Source organism: Akebia trifoliata, chromosome 16 (genome assembly GCF_017979445.1).
Source record: "Akebia trifoliata isolate Shusen 1 chromosome 16, ASM1797944v1, whole genome shotgun sequence".
NCBI lineage: Eukaryota > Viridiplantae > Streptophyta > Magnoliopsida > Ranunculales > Lardizabalaceae > Akebia > Akebia trifoliata.
Genome location: NC_141390.1, coordinates 29,648,495 through 29,667,740, shown reverse-complemented (window position 1 = coordinate 29,667,740; position 19,246 = coordinate 29,648,495). Strand labels below are relative to the sequence as shown.

General features: G+C 34.8%; 3 protein-coding genes across 3 annotated transcripts in view; all 3 read left to right on the top strand.

Moving 5' to 3' along the window:
• Positions 1-19,246, top strand: part of LOC147383387 (putative small nuclear ribonucleoprotein F) — a 73,308-nt gene that overhangs the window by 32,355 nt on the left and 21,707 nt on the right. The gene's annotated exons all lie outside the window — the stretch shown is intronic.
• Positions 3,388-8,022, top strand: LOC147383390 (small ribosomal subunit protein eS21y-like). Its single transcript, XM_086428730.1, has 4 exons — positions 3,388-3,520; positions 3,937-4,030; positions 4,252-4,384; positions 7,739-8,022. The coding sequence occupies exons 2-4, from the start codon at positions 3,981-3,983 to the stop codon at positions 7,802-7,804; spliced, it is 249 nt and encodes an 82-aa protein (XP_086284856.1). The 5' UTR covers positions 3,388-3,520; positions 3,937-3,980; the 3' UTR covers positions 7,805-8,022.
• GH3.9 (putative indole-3-acetic acid-amido synthetase GH3.9) lies at positions 15,433-18,801 on the top strand. Its single transcript, XM_086429179.1, has 4 exons — positions 15,433-15,817; positions 15,915-16,016; positions 16,491-17,308; positions 18,078-18,801. Exons 1-4 carry the CDS (start codon positions 15,528-15,530, stop codon positions 18,653-18,655), a joined length of 1,788 nt encoding a protein of 595 aa, XP_086285305.1. The 5' UTR covers positions 15,433-15,527; the 3' UTR covers positions 18,656-18,801.

Below are 19,246 nucleotides of genomic sequence, written 5' to 3'. Positions count from 1 at the left end.
TGCCTTATCCCAAAATACTAGGGTCTGGTACAATTTTGTCATCATATCTTATTTTGAATGATAAATTGAACGTAGTAAAAATGATGATGTTGAGATGCCCATGAGTGGAAAAACCATAGCCATAGAATTAGAAATTAATACAATCAAGAAAATATAAGAGTAGTTCTGATAGGCACAGAACTAACAAAAAACCTTATGTATGATTTTGTTGAGTGACAGTAAAGGTAACTTAGTTGTCAATTTTTCTACTATCACCGTCAAAAATCCAAACTCGTCGACTGAGATGATTTGAACATATTTGACAAAAGGCTTATAAATAAATAAAAAATGTTGAAAGTTCGTAAGGTTGTATGTTCGATACCCGGTATGAGTAGTAGTTCCTCAAGACCCCCCCTCCCTCACGAGGGGGTACCTCACTTACCTAATGCGTGTGATGTGTGGGCATTGCACGTACCCAAGGAAGGACTCATATGCCTTGGTTTAGGTTCTGGCTCAATCGATCCCATTAGTCAGACACAAGTTCAGATATCCCCGTTAACTAAAAAGAAAAAGAAAGGAGAGAGCATCAAGAGAATTCAAAAGAACGTCGGTGTTCCGTCAATGAAAAATAATTAGTTATTAAAAAAGTAGAATGAAAAACAAATATTTGTTTAGTCGACACCAAGTCTATGGAATAAGGCTTTTGTTGTTGTTATTAAATTTTACCATACACATCCAAATCATCTTAATCGAGTTTTTTTTTTCTTCCTTCTTTAGTCTATTTCTTAATAAAATTATTTTCAGGTTCGGCAGAATATAATCATATATTGTTACGTGCAATGTATTAATCAATACATATTGATATTGTCCAAGACTAGTATGAAACATCGAATGTTTCACAATATATGAATTTGAATCAATTGATACAATATCAATCTTTCTCTTGACCAAAACATTGGCTCGAGCTGAGATTTTATGGGTGGGAGTCCAATCGTACAATGAGCCCTAAGTAATTGGGCTAAAAATTGAGTAGATGTGAAATATATATATTGGTGTGATTTTCCTATTGATACAACATAGAGGAAATAACCTACATACCCCTTGACCTTGTTCTACCTTAGAAGAATAATGAAAATGTTCTTAACACCCCAAGTTCAACCTCAAGTAACATAAAAAAGAAGTATTGATTTTTTTTCCACCAACTAGTTATCCTCGTTAGGGCTTAAAATGGGTCGGATACGGTTTGGATATGAGTGTATCCATATATAAATTTGTTATTCGGATTTATACTTGGATTCGAAATCAACTCGGATCCTAATAATTAAAATCATATCCAAACCATTTTACTTTTCAAATCCATATCTGGATCCAATCCAATCGAATCAATTGATTTTGGTCGGGTCATATAATGTCAAATCATTTTATTATTTTAAATAAAATTACTAAAATATGTGGTCAAATGGTGACTTGAATTTAAGACCTCTCAATTTTATTGAGAAGTCTTGACTACTACATCCAATTATCGTTGGTTGATAAAAAAATAACTCGAAAAATATAAAAATAAAATTTGCAAAATAATATATCATTTGGATATTAGCGAATATAGGAATGAATCTATATCCTCGGATCAAGGGACATCTACTCATATCTGAACCATATTTTAATTCAGATATACTTGATGGTAGGGGTGCACATGGTTCGGATTTTGGTAAAATTGAAACCAAACCAAACATGATCGGTTTTACAAATTTGGATCTGAACCAATCCAAACCAACCTTGGTTCGGATCAGTTCTCGGTTCTCATACTTTTAAAATAGGAAAACTAGTATTTTTTCTTTCAAAAGAGGAACCCTTTGGATCATATCATAAATAATGCCTATTTTTAAAATGAAAATGATTTTATGATTAAATTTTGACTGAAATTTGTATAAATTAAAAATTAAAGGAAGCTCAATGAAACTAACAAAAATTAACAATTTAAAAATTGATATTTTAAATGGATTAGTGAGGAAACTAATCCATAAATGGTAGATTAACAAATCAAAGTTTAAGTTCGTCTAGTATATTTCATCTAACAAACACGGCATAAAGGTTCTCGTAAAAAAAATAAAGAATCAAACTCTTTGAATTTTTTTTCTATAAATGCGTTAATCCATTTGAGAGTTGAGAGAGAAATTTGTGTACATTTTTTTTTATGAGTTTTTGTTAGAAAAAAAAAATAGAGGAGATGAAGTTAAAGACTTTGATGAGTTACCTCTTCATAACATACTACCACAGTTGAGAGAAATAGAGAGATGGGTTACCTTTTTGTTTTCTAACGAGGTGGCGAGTAACAAGACGAGGGAGATGAACGACGATTAAGTTTTCTTCAAGCTTGAAGAAGAGAGAAATAGATAATAGAATAACAAATATATATATATATATATATATGGGTCCCGTTCGCCACCCTTAGTTTTACCACACACTTTAACAAACGCGTTTTGTCTTACATGGGTTAGAAGTTTCGGAATGAGCTGATTTTTGGTGAGGATGATCTCTATGGTGAGGAGATCATCCTCACCAAAAATCAGCTCATTCCAAAACTTCTAACCCCATCAAAATTGATTTACAAAAAATGGACGGTCCACGATTTTTCAACGTGTAAACAGGGGGCTAAACATTTCGGAATGGGCTGATTTTTGGGGAGGATGATCTTCTAATCATAGAGATCATCCTCACCAAAAATCAGCTCATTCCAAAACTTCTAACCCATGTAGGACAAAAAACGTTTGTTAAAGTGTGTGGTAAAACTTAGGGTGCTGAACATTTCCCTATATATATATATATATATATATATATATATATATATATATATATAATTCTGATTAGTTCGGTTCTCGGATTGGTTTGATTTTTATATACAATCCGCACTCGAACCAAACCATACTCAATTTGAACCAATCCAATCCAAAAGGCTTCGGATTGGTTCGATTTTCAGATTTACCCAATCCAATGTGCACCCCTACTTGATGGGACCAAACCCGCTAAATTCGGATTCGGTGCACTTAGATTTTGAATAAAATCCGTCCCATTTGAAGACCTAATCCTCATATTATGTTGTAACTTTTCTCTCATCTTCAACCTTGACTTTCTATCTCCTTTAACGTTCAACTATTAAGAACAAACTAGGTTTTTTTTTTGTTTTGAAATAAAAGATATAATTTTTGGGTAGAAAATCAATAATATTTTACAAGAGGCAAGAGGTTGAATTGATTAAATGAAATTTACCTAGGTTCAAGAGCTTGAAGACTATAGATTTTCGGGAGAAAAATGAAAGGTTTTTTACTATAGGTTGTAGATGAAGGCATTTAGGTCATTTTATATTAGTCTTCTAGTGTAAACTGAGGTCAAAAAACGTATGTAACCAATATGGATTATGGTGAAGGACAGGGGTGTTTGGGTAAATTCAACTCCTAGGGTTTTGCTCCAAATTATAAACCTAGAAGACCTGCAAGAGGTAATCCTAGTCGCTCTTTGCAGTAGCAGATCTTCCTCTTCTCTGGTATGCTCGTAAATTCAAATTCGAAATTTCAGTTCTGATATCTACAAATCCATATGAGTTTGCCTGATCTACTGTTTATAATCCAAATTCTTTTGTTGATTTTCATGTTATTTTAGGGTTTCTGAATTCTGATGCAATTTCATGTCTTTTAACAATGTTTGTGTTACATCCTCCAAAAACTAGGGTTTTATTTTCTATAAATCCGAGCAATTATGTTCTGGGATTCGTTTGAGTTTGTCAATTTGTTTGTTTGTGTTGGTTATCTCAGAAACTAGGGTTTTATTCAAGTTTATATAGTAAATTTCAAAATCTATTACCCTAACTAGAAAATATTTCTTCCTGGGTCCCCATTTATTAGATTTAATTGTTTTCTTAATGAAAAAGAAAGTCGTATTGATTCCATAAACTTGATTTAGGTGATTTGGTGTTATTCTTTGGAGCTTTCGCATCGATCAACAAAATGCAGAACGATGAGGGGCAAAACATGGACCTTTACATCCCCAGAAAGTGGTATATAAAAAAAATGTTCAATTTTTTATATTTTTCTTAGATTCTGGCTCTGTATAGAAGCTTAAATATTTTTTGTCCTTCAAAAAGATTTTTTTTGTTGTTCTGAAAAAATCCCAAAACAGAGGGTTTTTGGTGAGGGAAAAATTTCTAAAATTACATACAAATGTAAGTTGTCTCAAGTGTGGCGTGGTGTAATTTACTGTTTGTTACATGATTTGCAGTTCTGCCACAAATAGGCTGATTACTTCGAAGGATCACGCCTCGGTCCAGATTAATATTGGGCATTTGGATGAGAGTGGATTGTATACTGGTCAATTCACCACATTCGCCCTCTGTGGTTATGTTCGAGCTCAGGTTCTTTTCTTTCTTGTTTAACTTAGTGTGTGTCGTGTTATTTAGTAGAAACTTGAAGTTGAGTTCATGGTTATTGGGTTCTTCAATTAATACGTGCTAAGTTTGTATTGTTTATTGCTTCTGTCTTTTAGTTTGTTGGAGTTTTCTTGATTTAGTTGTTAGAGAAGACAAAGCTCTTTTTGAGGATGATGGTATCGAACTTGGTCCTATGAAAGCTAGGCAGACTGATAGCGTTCAATGCTTAACTTTCTAATATCAACTTCTTCTAATATCAACTTCGTTATTATTATTAGTTCAGCATTGAAATGGAGTCCTCTAATGAAATATGGGGTTCTATCATAATAAACTTGAAGTTCCATGTTGGAATATATTGTATGTAAGAAGAATATTTGTGGTAGAAAAGATTTAGTCTAAAAATTGGTCATTTTTATATATATTTGTGTATTCCAATTTTTCCTTAATTCCACTGCCCAGTGAGAAACATTGTTAGATGAGTATATGACACGAATTGAGATCAGCCCTCAATGAATAACCTGAAATGTAGTTTGTAGGTTGCTTAAACTAGGAAAGATAAGTAATACAGAGATTTATTGGCCAATAAAGAATCTTCTTTGTCAATAAACTAGCTATCATCGATCCTATGCCCTTGCATCAGAACCAAACGTTTTGATGTTTCTGTTTGCATTTGAGGTTTGAGAAAGTGGGCCGACATTTCATTTTTCTTCTCTTATAGGAATTTTTGTATGTTATTATTATTATTATTCTTTTTTGGATTGGCTTGTAATATTTTTGTTTAGATATAAGGTTCTAACTTTCTGTGTGCTATATGCTTATACTACTTGAAGATTTGTATTATCATGTTACATTTTTCCCCTTAAAGTGTTTCGCATTCTTTTAGTTAAAGTGCTCTTTTATTTGTTCGCCCTATTTTGCTGAGACAAAAGTAGCTGAGCAGGACCACGGGCAGATTGGTATACTTTCCAATCAGGAGTAGATTGGCAATTATGCGTGATCTCTATGCTAAGATAGGCTGTGAATGATCTGGGGCTCGATCGTGATATGAAGCATGGCATATAAATGGTTGATGCTCCCGATCAATCAAATTTACTGCGAGCATCTTAGACTTGCTTAATGATGCCATCTCCAGGGTTGCATTTCTCCCATATATATTACCTTGGATTAATGCTTCATTTCATCTCCTTGGAAATAAAGCTAACATTTTCTTTGTATTGGGTCTTTGGCGCCCCACGAGCTAAACTCCTCCTAGGGAACCTTCACTTGCCTGGAGACTTTTTTTAGCACATCTTCAAAAGAGAATGACGAGGCCATGCTTGTAGAGACACACAATAAAAAGAGGAAGTTTGTTGGAACAAAATAATAGAAGAGGGAAAGGATAAAGAGATGGGCTCCCAAGGGAATTCCTTTAGAAAAGGAAAAAAAAAAGAGACAAAAAGTAAGAGAAGTCTGAAAGAAAAATAGAGAAGATGAATGATAGAAAGTGAAAAGAAAGCAAAATAATAAATCTTATACATAGGTATAAATATTTTTGCATATTTATGTGTATAAATAATTAAGACATAGACATGTGGGACTCATAATTATTATGAGGTGCTTTATGTATTTAAAAATGGCTATAGAAACCCACAAATCATATTCCACCATGTTTGTTTTATTATTTTGAAGATGTGGATTGATCAATTAGGAATCCATTTTCTTTATTAATTACCAAGCCTACTCATTCTGTTTTTTTCTTATGAGTGGATCAATTATTTAAAACACTAAGTAAATAACTATGTCAGAGGAAGATTGGTATAAGACTTCTCTCAATTATTTTTTTTTTAAACAAAGAAAAATATATTCCATAGCCTACTTCATTTTGGGGACGATTTTATAAGGAAATGAAGAAGAGGATCAAGTTTTAAGGTCTTTGAGGAAATAATTTTTTTTGTGAAACAAGTTTCTAATTCTCTTTTAATTGGAATAATAAGGATTAATGATGTATGTCCATCACGAGGGAAAGTTAGATAAATAAAAGGAATAAAACTATATATTGAGAATGAATTTGAGTTAGGAAAATCGAAAAAGGGCACCGGGTCCTTTAGAAGAATCTCTAAAGGACACAAGAAAGGATCATATGGATCCTTGGGTGCAAATCCTGGAAGTCCCTCAAGAAAGATCCTGCGAAAGGGATATAATGATGGTTGAAATTTCGTGGGTGTGAGCAAACCATTTGTTTTTATGTGCTGTAGCACTGGAGACAATGTGAATCTTGTTTCAAAAATTATCTATTACTCAAAAAATTTTGAAATTTTTATGTGAGTTACCTAACTCATTGGTAGGTAAATCAATGAGCTACTTATCTGTTTCCTAATTTTTTTTTAAATATTTCCTCAAGGCCTTAAAACTTGATCATCTTCTTGATTTCTTTATGAAATCGTCCCCGAAATGAAGTAGGCTATGGGAATAGATTTTTCTTTGTTCCTAAAGAAATAATTGAGAGAAATCTCATACCAATCTTCCTCTAACATACTTATTTATTTAGTGTTGTGAACGATTATCGACTCGTTAGAAATCCACTTCTGCAAAATAATAAAACAAATATGGTGGAATATGATTTGTGGGGCTCAATTGGTTTATTTTTTATTTTTTTATATTTGAAATGACAACCTCAAGTCTATAATGTTTATTATTTACTATAAGTAGGTTTCTATAGCCATTTTAAATACATAAAGCACCTCATAATAATTATGATGAGTCCCACATGTCTATATGCTTAATTATTCACACATACATATGCATAAATATTTATAAGATTGATGCTTTAATCAAGGATATATATAAATGATATTTTTTTTAAAAGGGGAGAATAGAAAGAAAAAAATATCATTCTATCCTTCATCAATTTGAGAACACCTTACCATCAAATAAAGATTAACCAGGTATTAAAGTTCAAGCTCAAAATATACAGGGAAACTGTTTGATTCTTTATTGACCCATGTTTAATGGGTTTGTAGTCCTGTCTTATGTGGTGTGTGGGTCTTATGTCTGGCTTGTTTCATTTGGATGTGTTTCATTCCATAGATTTGTCCACTGAAACTCCTAACCATGGAAGGCCCATTCCTTGCTGTTGGGCCCAATTTGAATGTGGGACCCATCATGGATTTTTGAGCCACCTCTGTAATTTGAAAATGTGTTCAGCTGACTGCAAGTTTTTCGACAGTTCTGATTAATTGAGGATTGGTTAATTGTATATTTTATTTTTTCTAAGCAAGTTATTAAAATTTTGGAAGTATTTTTATCTTTTCAGTATTTGTTTCGATGATGATGATGATGATTCCGATGTTTGTTTTGCAGGGGGATGCCGACAGTGCAGTTGATCGGCTCTGGCAGAAGAAGAAAGTTGAAATCCGACAACAGTAGAGAAGAGAAAAATACCCACTTTGTTGGTTGTGTTTTTTTTTTTTTTTTTGTTCTTGACAGGGTTTGATTAAGGGAAAACTACTATGGATGGTTTTGCTTAGTTTTATCTATTATCTTTGTCTTGTCTTTGACTAGGCACAGTGAAGATTAACTGATTTCTCCCCCTTTTGTTTTCTTTTTAATTTTATGCAAGGAGGACCCCTACTAGTATTGGTATCTATCATCCATTTAGAAGTTTTTATTTATTTTTATTTATTACCATTGCTCATATGGTGGTGGTGTTCAAGTTTCAGTTGCTCAAAGATTGAATCGCCCCCCTCCCCCATTTTTTAACAAATTGCCCAATTATGGAGTTCAATTTGATTTTCATTCTGCCTCGCATGCAGCTTTTATTTTATTTTTGATCCATCGACCTCTCAAGGGGCTCATAAATTATTATTTTTCTTTCTTTTTCCTGGAGTTTCAGTAGGTGGATATAATTTTTGAGTTGTTTGATTTAATGCAACCTGGGCACGTTGGCCCAAACTCAACCTGGGCACTACCTGATAAATGGGTGAGCTTCCGGCGGGTTACGTAGAAAATGAGTTGAGCCTGGGTTAGAATATCTTGGGTCGAGGGTACAAGCAGTTCGATTCAATCCAAATCTGATGCCATATATATATATACACATAATTATCTAGTTACGTAGAAAATGAGTTGAGCCTGGGTTAGAATATCTTGGGTTGAAGGTACAAGTAGCCATACTTAACCCAAATCTGATGTCATATGGAGGCGGTTCATCGGACATGTGTAAAAATAATGATTTTTCAAAATATGGGTTAGAGGTTTTGGATTGAGCTGATTTTTTGTAAGGATGGTCACTATGATGAGAAGATTATCCTCACAAAAAATCAGCTCAATCTGAAACTTCAAAATCCACCAAAAGTGATTTACAAATTATTAACAAAGGTTGATAAAAAATTGACGGTCCACATTCTAAATAACTTTTAATGGGGTTAGAAGTTTCAGATTGGACTGTTTTTTTTTTTTTTTTTTTTATGATCTTCCCATCATAGAGATCCCCTCACAAAAAATCAGTTCAATCTGAAACTTCTAACCCATATTTTGAAATTTTATTAATGTTATATGTTTTTCATATGTCCCTTGATCCGTTCCCCCATTATATATATATATATATATATATATATATATATATATATATATACTTTTATTACATCTTATTATTGTGATCTAAATATTCTCCCAATGATGACTTCCAAGGTTGTATGTGATTTTATTTACTAATAATTTTGTTTTAGATTTTGGACATCTTATTTTTATAATATTAAATTTATTTACTAATTAAAATGAAATTATGGTCTTTCATCTAGTCCAATCCGACCAAACCACCAATAACTATCCAAACTTGGGCTAACTCAAAATTCAACTCAATTGTATAATATCAAGTTCGGCTTAGTGAGTTTAGGCGATGGTCGGGTTGAGGGTTCTGTTACTTGGGTTTGGGGTCACCACCTGCCTAGGTTGCAGTACAGACTATCACTGTTGTCTTAATGAGGCTCCCTTGTGGCTCCTTGATGCCAGACGCGGCTAAGGGTTGTGTTTTTCAATAGAAATTGGTACATATCCCTTAAAAGTACTAGCTGCATTTTATAGCACTTAAAGTGTCTCCGTCACAATATACTTTGTTCAATGCGTTTTAACCTTACCATCTCAAGAACCCCAAGGGGGTTGGCCTATGGTAAGCTGAGCCTTGCAAAGTTCCTCAAGAAGGGTAGGTCAAGTGTTCGAAATCCCTCGAAGATATAAATTTCTTGGGATCACCCTCTAGGGTCTGGTTGACCTTTGACTTAATTAATTGCACGTAGGACTTTTCGAATGAGTGGTGTGTGTGAGAAAACAAAAAAAAAAAAAAAAAACAAAACAAAACAAAAACTGTACCATCTCAGGGAATTAAAAGTTTTTCCTATAAAACATAAGTTTTCAAGTTTAATCACTTGTTTGTGAAAACGAACACAATTCTAAGATCTCAATTTCTGAAACCCACATGGTAAATATAAGATTTTTTTTTTACACTAGCAGTGATATATGTAGGCGAATTTTTCTTTTGAGTGTTGATAATATGACACGGTTTTGGCGCACTTTTCTTTTGAGTGCTAATAATATAACACGGTTTTGGCGCATGCGCTTTATGTGTTTGCTCACAGCCCAACAAACCGTACCATCTCAAGGAAATTAAAAGTTTTTCCTATAAAACATAAGTTTTCAAGTTTAATCACTCGTTTAAGAACACAATTCTAAGACCTCAATTTTTGAAACCCACATTGTAAATATAAGAATTTTTTTTTACGCTAGCAGTGATATATTCAGGCACATTTTTCTTTTGAGTCTGATAATATGACATGGTTTTGGTGCATGTGCTCAACGCGTTTGCTCACAGCCCAACAAACGTTTGACATGTGGCTCGAATGACATCAACAGTAGAGAGATTCTCTCTCTTGCTCCCTGCCCGTATATTTATTTTTTTTAGATTTCAAATCTTAAAAAAGGTAGTTGGGCCCACATTGATTATCACATTTACAATCTAACGACACAGCCTTTTAGATTTCAAAAAAACAAATATTAAAAAAATATTGTTTTTCGAGCTTGATTATAAGGTGTTGAAAATAGATGGCCAGCGAACACCCAAATTAAAAAAAAAAAAAAATAATAATAATAATTATTTTTTTGAAGTTTATATAATTTTGTCTTCTACAACTCTTTTGCATCATATCATGTTTTTGAATGTCATTAGGGGATCAGATAAAAAAGTTCTTTTTTTTTCTCACTATAGGCAGTAAAGAGAAATTGGTGTCAGGTGCGTTAGCCAAAAATTGCGTCATATTATCAAAATTCTTTTATTATTATTTTTATATGAATAGGCATACTAAATGCACCTTGAGTCGTGATAATCTGATGCCCTCCTCTGACGTACACCCCTATCACAGAACCATAGATCATTTGCCTAGGGATACATAATAATTTTTTTTTACAGTTCTACGTATCCCAAGACAAATGATCTAGGGTTTTGTGATGAGGCCATATGTCAGAGGTGGTGTCAGAAAATCATTATTCATGAAAATTCATGCCCGCAAGCATCCTTTCTCATATAGCAGTAGGTGATTGGATTATGTTACTTAAAGAATAAAGCTAAAGTGACCTTGCGTTGGAACCTCATACCGCACTTCTATACATGAAAACGCATGGGAATCATAGATGTTTTTCATCGAGATATGAGTAAAAAACATCTTCGGTTCCTATCCACTTTCCTGTCAAGAAGTGCGAGATATAAGATTCCAACTTGAGGTCACTCCAACACGATTCTTACTTAAATAATGAGGATTAATCAATCTAATTAACAAGCTTGAGGTTTCAAATTGCCTCATCTAGCTTTTCCTTTACCCAAAGTGGAAAACAATTTCCTTTCCACATATGAGAGAGAGAGAGAGAGAGATGGGAAAGAATAATGGATTCCATCAGGATTGAAAGAGATGACTAGATATTTGAAGTAAACAGTCCAATAAGGAGGTTGTACTGAATGAGTGCATGTCTCACTGAAACAAGCCTTTATGAATAAAGCAAACCCCAACAAAAACTAAAGTGTTTGTGGCCTCAACCCACATCATACCCAATCATATATTTACATGAAACAACAAACACACATCATCCCAATCCATTTCAACACTTCTAAAGTTCTTAATATATATATTAAAAAGAAAAAAAAAAAACACAAAAAAATCACATTTTCCTTCTTCATCTCATGCTGACCGGCCAAAAGGCTGCACCCTTAGTGCTACCTGCAACAAAGAAAATTACACATACTTTATTGAACTCTCTCTCCTCATTTTTTTCATTGGGAGCATAGGTGATGGTAAGTGTGTAGAACCCTAGAGCCTGGAAAGTATGTCATGGTGCATTGTCAGATATATTGATCCGTAATTCATATGTACCTCCATTGCACTAAGGAGGGGGTCCTGGCGAATTCGCCACGTGCCACGTGGTATGAAACTTGTGGATAAGGGTAATTGATCAACTTTTCTTTTGATGCACGCCACGTGGATCGCCTATTCCAACAATTGACCAATCACATGTTTTCGATCCCTTTGGCACATCAACCTCAATTTGTTTAATGGGAGACAATATGATTTGAGTGGTGCATTGAAACAGACCTTGTACACATTTACTTTCTCATGCAATACAAATTTCCTTACTACTGTGGAAAAATAAAATAAATATGGTCTAGAGCACTAGACCAAAAAGGGTCGAATAGGGATGTGGCGCGCGCCAACCTTCTTCAATGATAATGATCGTTAATTGGATAAGGAAGTTTTGCAACATATAGATTTGATTTACGTATCTCAAGATGATTGAGCGACTGAGTTTGCTCATTCATCCCATATTTTTTTTTTATCTTTCTCATCAAATTTGGTTTGCTAAGAATGTTTACAAGTGTGTTAGAGAAGATAGTGGAATAACTTTATATTAATGGATTTTGAATGACATTTTGATACTTTGCAACTTGGTTTAGTTTTTCTTTATTTTTTTTGGATGCTTTAATGCATAGGTTTTGCTAACCACATGAAGTGCTATCAAACAAGAATGTTTAGTAGGTTTTCTTTTTTCTTTTTTACACCTCATATTCTTAATAAGGTGAGGGGGGAAGAACAGATGCCATGGCAAAGATTTGATATTTTTCTTCTTCTTTATCTTTCAACATGTTTTTATTGAAGCAATGAGAGGGCTAATGATGTTGAACCAGATGCTTAACATCCCCTCCATGGCGTGGGAGAATAGCTTCTGTACGATCGTTAGTACTTTACTTCTATTGTGATCTCTACAAAAGTCACGATCAATGGCATTGTGGTGGAGCGAAGGTCCCACATGTCCACATCACTCGTTAAATGAACGAAGCATATCATCATCGTAAGGCCCACATCCACCAATAATGCATCAAATATTGCAAGTATTTTTATTCTTGTAGTGGTATTATTGATATTATATCTATATTTAGGATGCCTTGGAGCTAAAGAAAACTTGAGTCTTACTAGGTATATATGTTCTATGATATGTAATCTTGGGTTGTTACAGAGGCCCACATACCCCCCAATAATGAATCAAATATTGCTTGGATTGTTGCTTTTGTAGTGATATTATTGATATTATATGCATATTTGGGATGCCTAGAAGATAAGCAAAACTTGAGTGTTACAAGGTATATATGTTCTATGAGTAGGGCTCACTTACCAAAATTTCTCACGAAAATTATGTAAGATTGTTCATGAGTGTTAATCGTTCCAGTAGACAATAAGTGAAGAAAAAGTCAATTGAGATGATTAGGTCGAGTACAAAACAAGTTAATTAAAAGTTTACAACGTGAATTAAAAAAAACACGCGAGTTGAAGGTTCTAATAAAGTAAGAAGAAGATTTGATAGTCAAAATATTAACGTGTTTGGATGATCCTCGTTCTTCAATATGTAGATATCCCTATGGATCAGTTATTTATTTACTCCTCTCTAATGATCCAATAGAAAGAAGCAATATGGGTTTCTTATAAAATTGAAAACCACTCTAAACATCACCTTCAAATTTACTTTTCAAAGAATATTTTCCATATATTCCTTGAGTTTTTTGGATCAAAAGAACATCGAGGCCTTAATGTACGAGCGCTATCTCGTGGATGGCCTCTTCATTCCCTTCGAACACCCTATCGTTTATTTACTTCCAAATACATCGGTAAATCATAAAAGGGAGTATTCTCTATAAGATAGAGCCCCTCAAAGAGAATATTATTATATGCCAATTGTCTCAAACATGTATAATAGAATTGAGAAGCACCCAAGCCATTATGATTATTAAAATAATGTTACATTATGATAATATGAGCTATTGTTTTTTTTTTTCGAAGGTCAACAAGATTAAGGCAGAACCAGACCAACTACAACCTCAGGAAGAGAACACCTCTTATCTTAAGAGATAACAAAAATAAAGTTGTTAGAGGGCGACACACAATTAATTTCAATACAATCCAGATTATCATGAGAGGAGACAAGAAGGTCAGCAACCCTGTTGGCCTCTCTGAAGACATGAGTAAACAAGATTAGGTGCGGATGTTCCTATTTCCTAACAAGAAAATACATATATAAAAAAAGAAAAAAGAAAAATAAAGTGAAACCCTCTTATTTTTCTTGATTATTCTCACCTAGAATGAAATGAGATATTATTTATGGGTAATTTAGAGCCTCCCAACCTATAATCTTCAAAGTCAAAAACCAATAAAATTGAATGATCATTGTCGGATTCGTGTATTTCTAATTGGATAATTTATGTCTTTTTCAACTATTGTAAGGAAATGATTGATAACTTAGTTGATTGTTGTGGAGGAATCTGGTACTATTATGTGTCACATATGCATGTATGAGGTGATAGACAAAAATTGCTTCAAAAATCCCTTAATACAGTGGGTCATTTCTGATAGAATAATACTGAAGTGACCTTAAGATTGTACCTCTTATCGTACTTTCTCAACTTGGAAGTGTGTAGGAACCATAGATTAAAAATAATCTATGATTCCTACATACTTTCAAGTCGAGAAAGTGTGATATAAGGTACAATCTTGAGGTCACTTCACATGATGCTTTCTAATATCATGTCTTTGAGGTCATGGGTTTAAGTACAGTTTACCCCAAAAAAAAACAAAAATTGGTAAAAGAAAGTGAGGTGGTATAGTGAATTGGGATAAAATATCTGTGTTTTAATTATTTGTTTATTTAGTAATATATGTATATACTTATTTATAAAAAGGGTATTTTAGTAATACACCTTGTGATCAATTGACTAAAATGACCTTATTATTCAAATTTGTCAACCCAACCTTCTCCATTGCCTTCTTATTAAACTCAAACTTATTCAAGGGGTCTCAAATAAGCTTAGAAAGTATGGGATTTTGATATTTTTTTCCCCATGTATATATGAACAATGCTAGAGTGACTACACATGATACTACATTCGACACTAAGCTGACATGGAGGCGTGCTCAGAATCATAGATGCTTTTTGTGTGCCTATGATTCTGAGCACATCTCCACGTTAGCACAGTGTTGAATGCAGTGTCGTAGGATGAGAGGTTAGAAAGGTTTTGCAAAAATTTGAGATGATGGGTTATTGAAATGGATCCATATCGTATTAGATCGAATCTCGGGTCTGATACAATCCATCGACAGTCCTAGTCAAAGAGTAATTAAAATAATCACAAAAAGCTAATTATAAAAAAATAAAAAAAAACATTACAAATGATTATGATACCTACATAAATTATTAGTCGCAGCGAGCAAACCCTACTAGCATGTTATGCTACGGTTAATTAACAACATATGGGACAACAAAGTGTCAAAGTCTATGATCTTTAAGCCAAAATAAAATTAAAAATGTTCAAGTCATGTAAAAGTTGGTTAGGGCCCATTGTAGGATTGGAATCTGCTTCTATAGGCTCTAATTGGGTCACAATGATGTCAGACAAAAAAGGAGCCATTACTCATCCAATAACATTTTATCTTAGCCAACAGTATTATATATAGACCTATTTGGTGCTAAGCCCATTCAACAAGGGATGGTGTGAAATTTTATTTCTTTATTCCTTTCTTTCTTCTTCTTATTGTTATCTTTGTTTTTGATTCTCTCTTGAGTTATTATGGATGGGAAGAAGTTGGAGTACAAAGGTGTGGAAGCCTTGAAGGAGCTCGAAAACTTGACGGAGAAGGCCGGAGAAGTTCAAGAGAACATTTTGAAGGAGATTTTAACGCGAAATGGGTCGACGGATTACTTGAAGAAATATATGAATGGGTCGATCGATGTGTCTGAATTCAAGCGCTATGTTCCCGTTATCACTTATGCCGATATCCGTCCATATATCCAGAGAATCGCCAACGGTGAAGATTATTCTCTCATTTCGGGCCACCCCATAACCGAGATGTTATGCAGGTCTCTCCTCTCTCTCTCTCTTTTTTACGTAGACGGAAAAGATGTATGATTTCAATATGATAACTCACAATTATAACAAATGTGTTATCTTTTGTAGCTCGGGGACTTCCGCCGGAGAGCCAAAGATGATGCCATCGATCGCAGAGGATCTCGACCGTCGAACATTTTTATACAACCTCATCATGCCAATCATGAATAAGTAAGACCATTTCTTTTGCATTTGCTATCTAGTTAGACATTTCATATCAGGGGCATTATTGACAATTCGCTCAGTAGGGTGACTCAAAAGCGTCCTAACTTGGGCATTTCCGCTTTTTCTTCCGTAGAGACAGAAAGCTGGTTCCAATCCAATCCAGTGTAAATGACAAAAATGACCTTGAAAGTAATTGATACATAGTGCATGGTGGCTTGTAACGCATCCGTGCAGCGATTTAAAGAAAAACTAACTGTCGGACGAGTTGACTCGTATTACCTTTAAAACTGGGGTAACATTGTGATCATGCGTGAGAAGGATATCTTGGTCATTTTAAACCCTGATCTTGACATGGGCTTCCCAATTATGTACTTCAAAGCCCAAATCACTAAGTTTTTATTCAAGCATATAGTGAGAACATTTGTTATTTTCATTTGCTTAATTACATTAATACCCTTGCTTTCGACACCTTCTTTCCAGATATGTCCCGGGTCTCGACGAGGGCAAGGCCATGTACCTCTACTTCGCCAAGGCAGAGATGTCGACCCCCTCGGGCTTACCAGCCCGACCCGTACTAACTAGCTACTACAAAAGCAAGCACTTCAAATGCCGATCACGAGACCCATTCAATGATTTCACGAGCCCTGATCAAGCGATCCTATGCACCGATAGTCATCAAAGCATGTATTGCCAACTCTTATCGGGTTTAATCCATCGTCACCAAGTCCTTCGACTCGGAGCTGTTTTTGCATCCGCTTTCCTCCGATCTATTAGCTTTCTGGAACGAAATTGGATTCAATTATGCAACGACATTCGAATTGGTAAGCTCGGGTCAATGATCACTGACCCCGGATGCCGATCAGCCATGTTGGGCATATTAACTTCACCGGACCCACAATTAGCCGATGAAATCGAGGCGATCTGTGATCGTAAGTTGTGGAAGGGAATATTGTGTCAGATTTGGCCCAAGGCCAAGTACATTGAAGCTGTTGTTACTGGGTCCATGGCCCAATACATCCCAGCCCTTGAATTCTATAGTGCAGGGAAATTGCCCCTAGTGTGTACCATGTACGCTTCATCCGAGTGTTACTTTGGTGTGAACCTTATACCGTTATGTCAACCTGCTGACGTGGCTTATACGCTTTTGCCAAACATGGCTTATTTTGAATTTATTCCTTTGGGGGACAATGGGGTTTTGTTGGTGGACGAAGAAGCGGAGGTGGCAAAGAATGTGCTTGTCGACCTGGTGCACGTTAGACTCGGCTTCTATTATGAACTCGTAGTTACTACTTTTGCTGGTAAGAAATCTACAATGAGCCAATTGATTTTTGCCACGTGGTGCATTATCACTTAAATGTTTAGCTCACCCTTTCGTAAAACCATGGTTTTAATTCTCGTCCCGAGACCGAGATGACTCGTTCGATACGTCTCATATCATCCACCAAGTCAAATGTATCGAAAAACTCGTCCAAGATGGCTCGGTCTGGTAACGAGTTTTAAAACCACGTGTAAAACTACTACACTCCAACAAAAACCGAGTTGACTCACTTGAGTCATCTAGTCTTAGATAAGATAAATCATGTAACTTTGTTAAATTTTATTTATTAATAATATACAAATATAACTTAATAATCCTAATATTTTTAAATACAATAAGGTGGATCATTAGATGCTTAGTCACAAGATCATAAATTTAGATAATAAATATTTAAATAACTCTTTTTTATTTTTGAAAGTTAATGTGAAGGTCATCTACATTGAAAATCTCAGTTGACTCGAGCGAGTTATCTCGGTTTCGGGCAATTTGACTAGACTCTAAATTTATGTTCATTGGATTTGGGGAATTATCATTATGGGCTCTTTGAATTAAGTTCGTATTCAACTGTTAAACATGAATTGTCGATGAATTTTGGAATTTTCGGCTTTTATGGACATACCAAAGAGTGGGCCCAAGCCCACTATGGAAAATGTTCATAATCAATAGGTAAGCATGATGTTACCTATTATAATAACCATCTGATCTTTGATCGAATGATGTTAAAAATACTTACTTAATTTCTGATCCAGGACTATATCGATATCGCATCGGAGACGTGGTCCAGGTTACTGGATTCTACAATTCGGCCCCACAATTCCGATTCATCTGTCGAAGGAACGTGGTACTAAGCATCGACAACGATAAGACGAACGAAGAAGATCTTCACAAGAGTGTCACCATAGCAAAAAACATCTTAGAACCATACGACGCTCTACTTGTAGAATACACAAGCTATGCTGATACATCAACAGTACCAGGCCATTATGTGTTGTACTGGGAGATCGTACACCACACATCAATCAATGGTGTGGTGGCCCACCCATTAGGGGCTCACATTCTCCAAGAATGTTGCATTGCTGTGGAAGAATCACTTGATTACGTGTATCGGAGGTGTCGTAGTTATGATAAATCAGTGGGCCCATTAGAGATACGTGTGGTGGAGGAAGGAACATTTGATGCATTGATGGACATGTTCATCAGCCAAGGTGGTTCGATCAACCAATATAAGACACCAAGGTGCATCAAGTGTGATACTGCTCTTGAGTTGCTTAACTCTAGGGTTAAGTCTTGTTTCTTTAGCCCTAGAGATCCTACGTGGAATCCTTAATCCTTAAAAAAGTGTAAGATAATCATGGCGTAGTGCGCATTGGGGCGCATGATTAGAAAAGTTCTAACATGTGCCGTTTCAATTTTTATGTATCATTCCATGAATCTCTGTAACTGTAATGCATGGAGAGGGCGTATTTTAGCGTTTGATGATTTTTTTAGAGCTTACCATCTATTTTTTTTTTCTAATCTCAGCCGTTTGTTTGATATGCTAAGGATCAAACCTCATTTGAGGTTTCATGATTCGAAATCAGTACTGATCCGTAGGAAATAGATCCGTAGGAAATAGGGCTCTTTTGTCTCTTTGTTGAACAATTAGTAGGCCAACATAGGGATGTTAATGGGTCGGTTTCAGTTTGGTTCCACTTATGTACCCAAATTCAAAGTCTAAATAAAATATTAGTTTTAATTCTTATCGGTTCGGATTTGAGATTCTTACGATCCAAATCGACCCTACAAACACCCGATTTCCATTATGCACCACTCCCTAGAAAAGTCTTATGTGCAACTGGAATCTTGGAAGGTGGCCCCAAGGAATTCAAAGTTTTGTAGGGTTTTGAACACTTGACCTACCCTTCCCGAGGAGCTTATC

Coding starts and splice junctions, on each gene's coding strand:
- GH3.9 (XM_086429179.1), top strand. CDS start 15,528: ATGGATGGGAAGAAGTTGGAGTACAAAGGTGTGGAAGCCTTGAAGGAG. Junction 16,017..16,490: donor ATCATGCCAATCATGAATAA/GTAAGACCATTT, acceptor CCTTCTTTCCAG/ATATGTCCCGGGTCTCGACG. Junction 17,309..18,077: donor CGTAGTTACTACTTTTGCTG/GTAAGAAATCTA, acceptor TTTCTGATCCAG/GACTATATCGATATCGCATC.
- LOC147383390 (XM_086428730.1), top strand. CDS start 3,981: ATGCAGAACGATGAGGGGCAAAACATGGACCTTTACATCCCCAGAAAG. Junction 4,031..4,251: donor CTTTACATCCCCAGAAAGTG/GTATATAAAAAA, acceptor CATGATTTGCAG/TTCTGCCACAAATAGGCTGA. Junction 4,385..7,738: donor GTGGTTATGTTCGAGCTCAG/GTTCTTTTCTTT, acceptor TTTGTTTTGCAG/GGGGATGCCGACAGTGCAGT.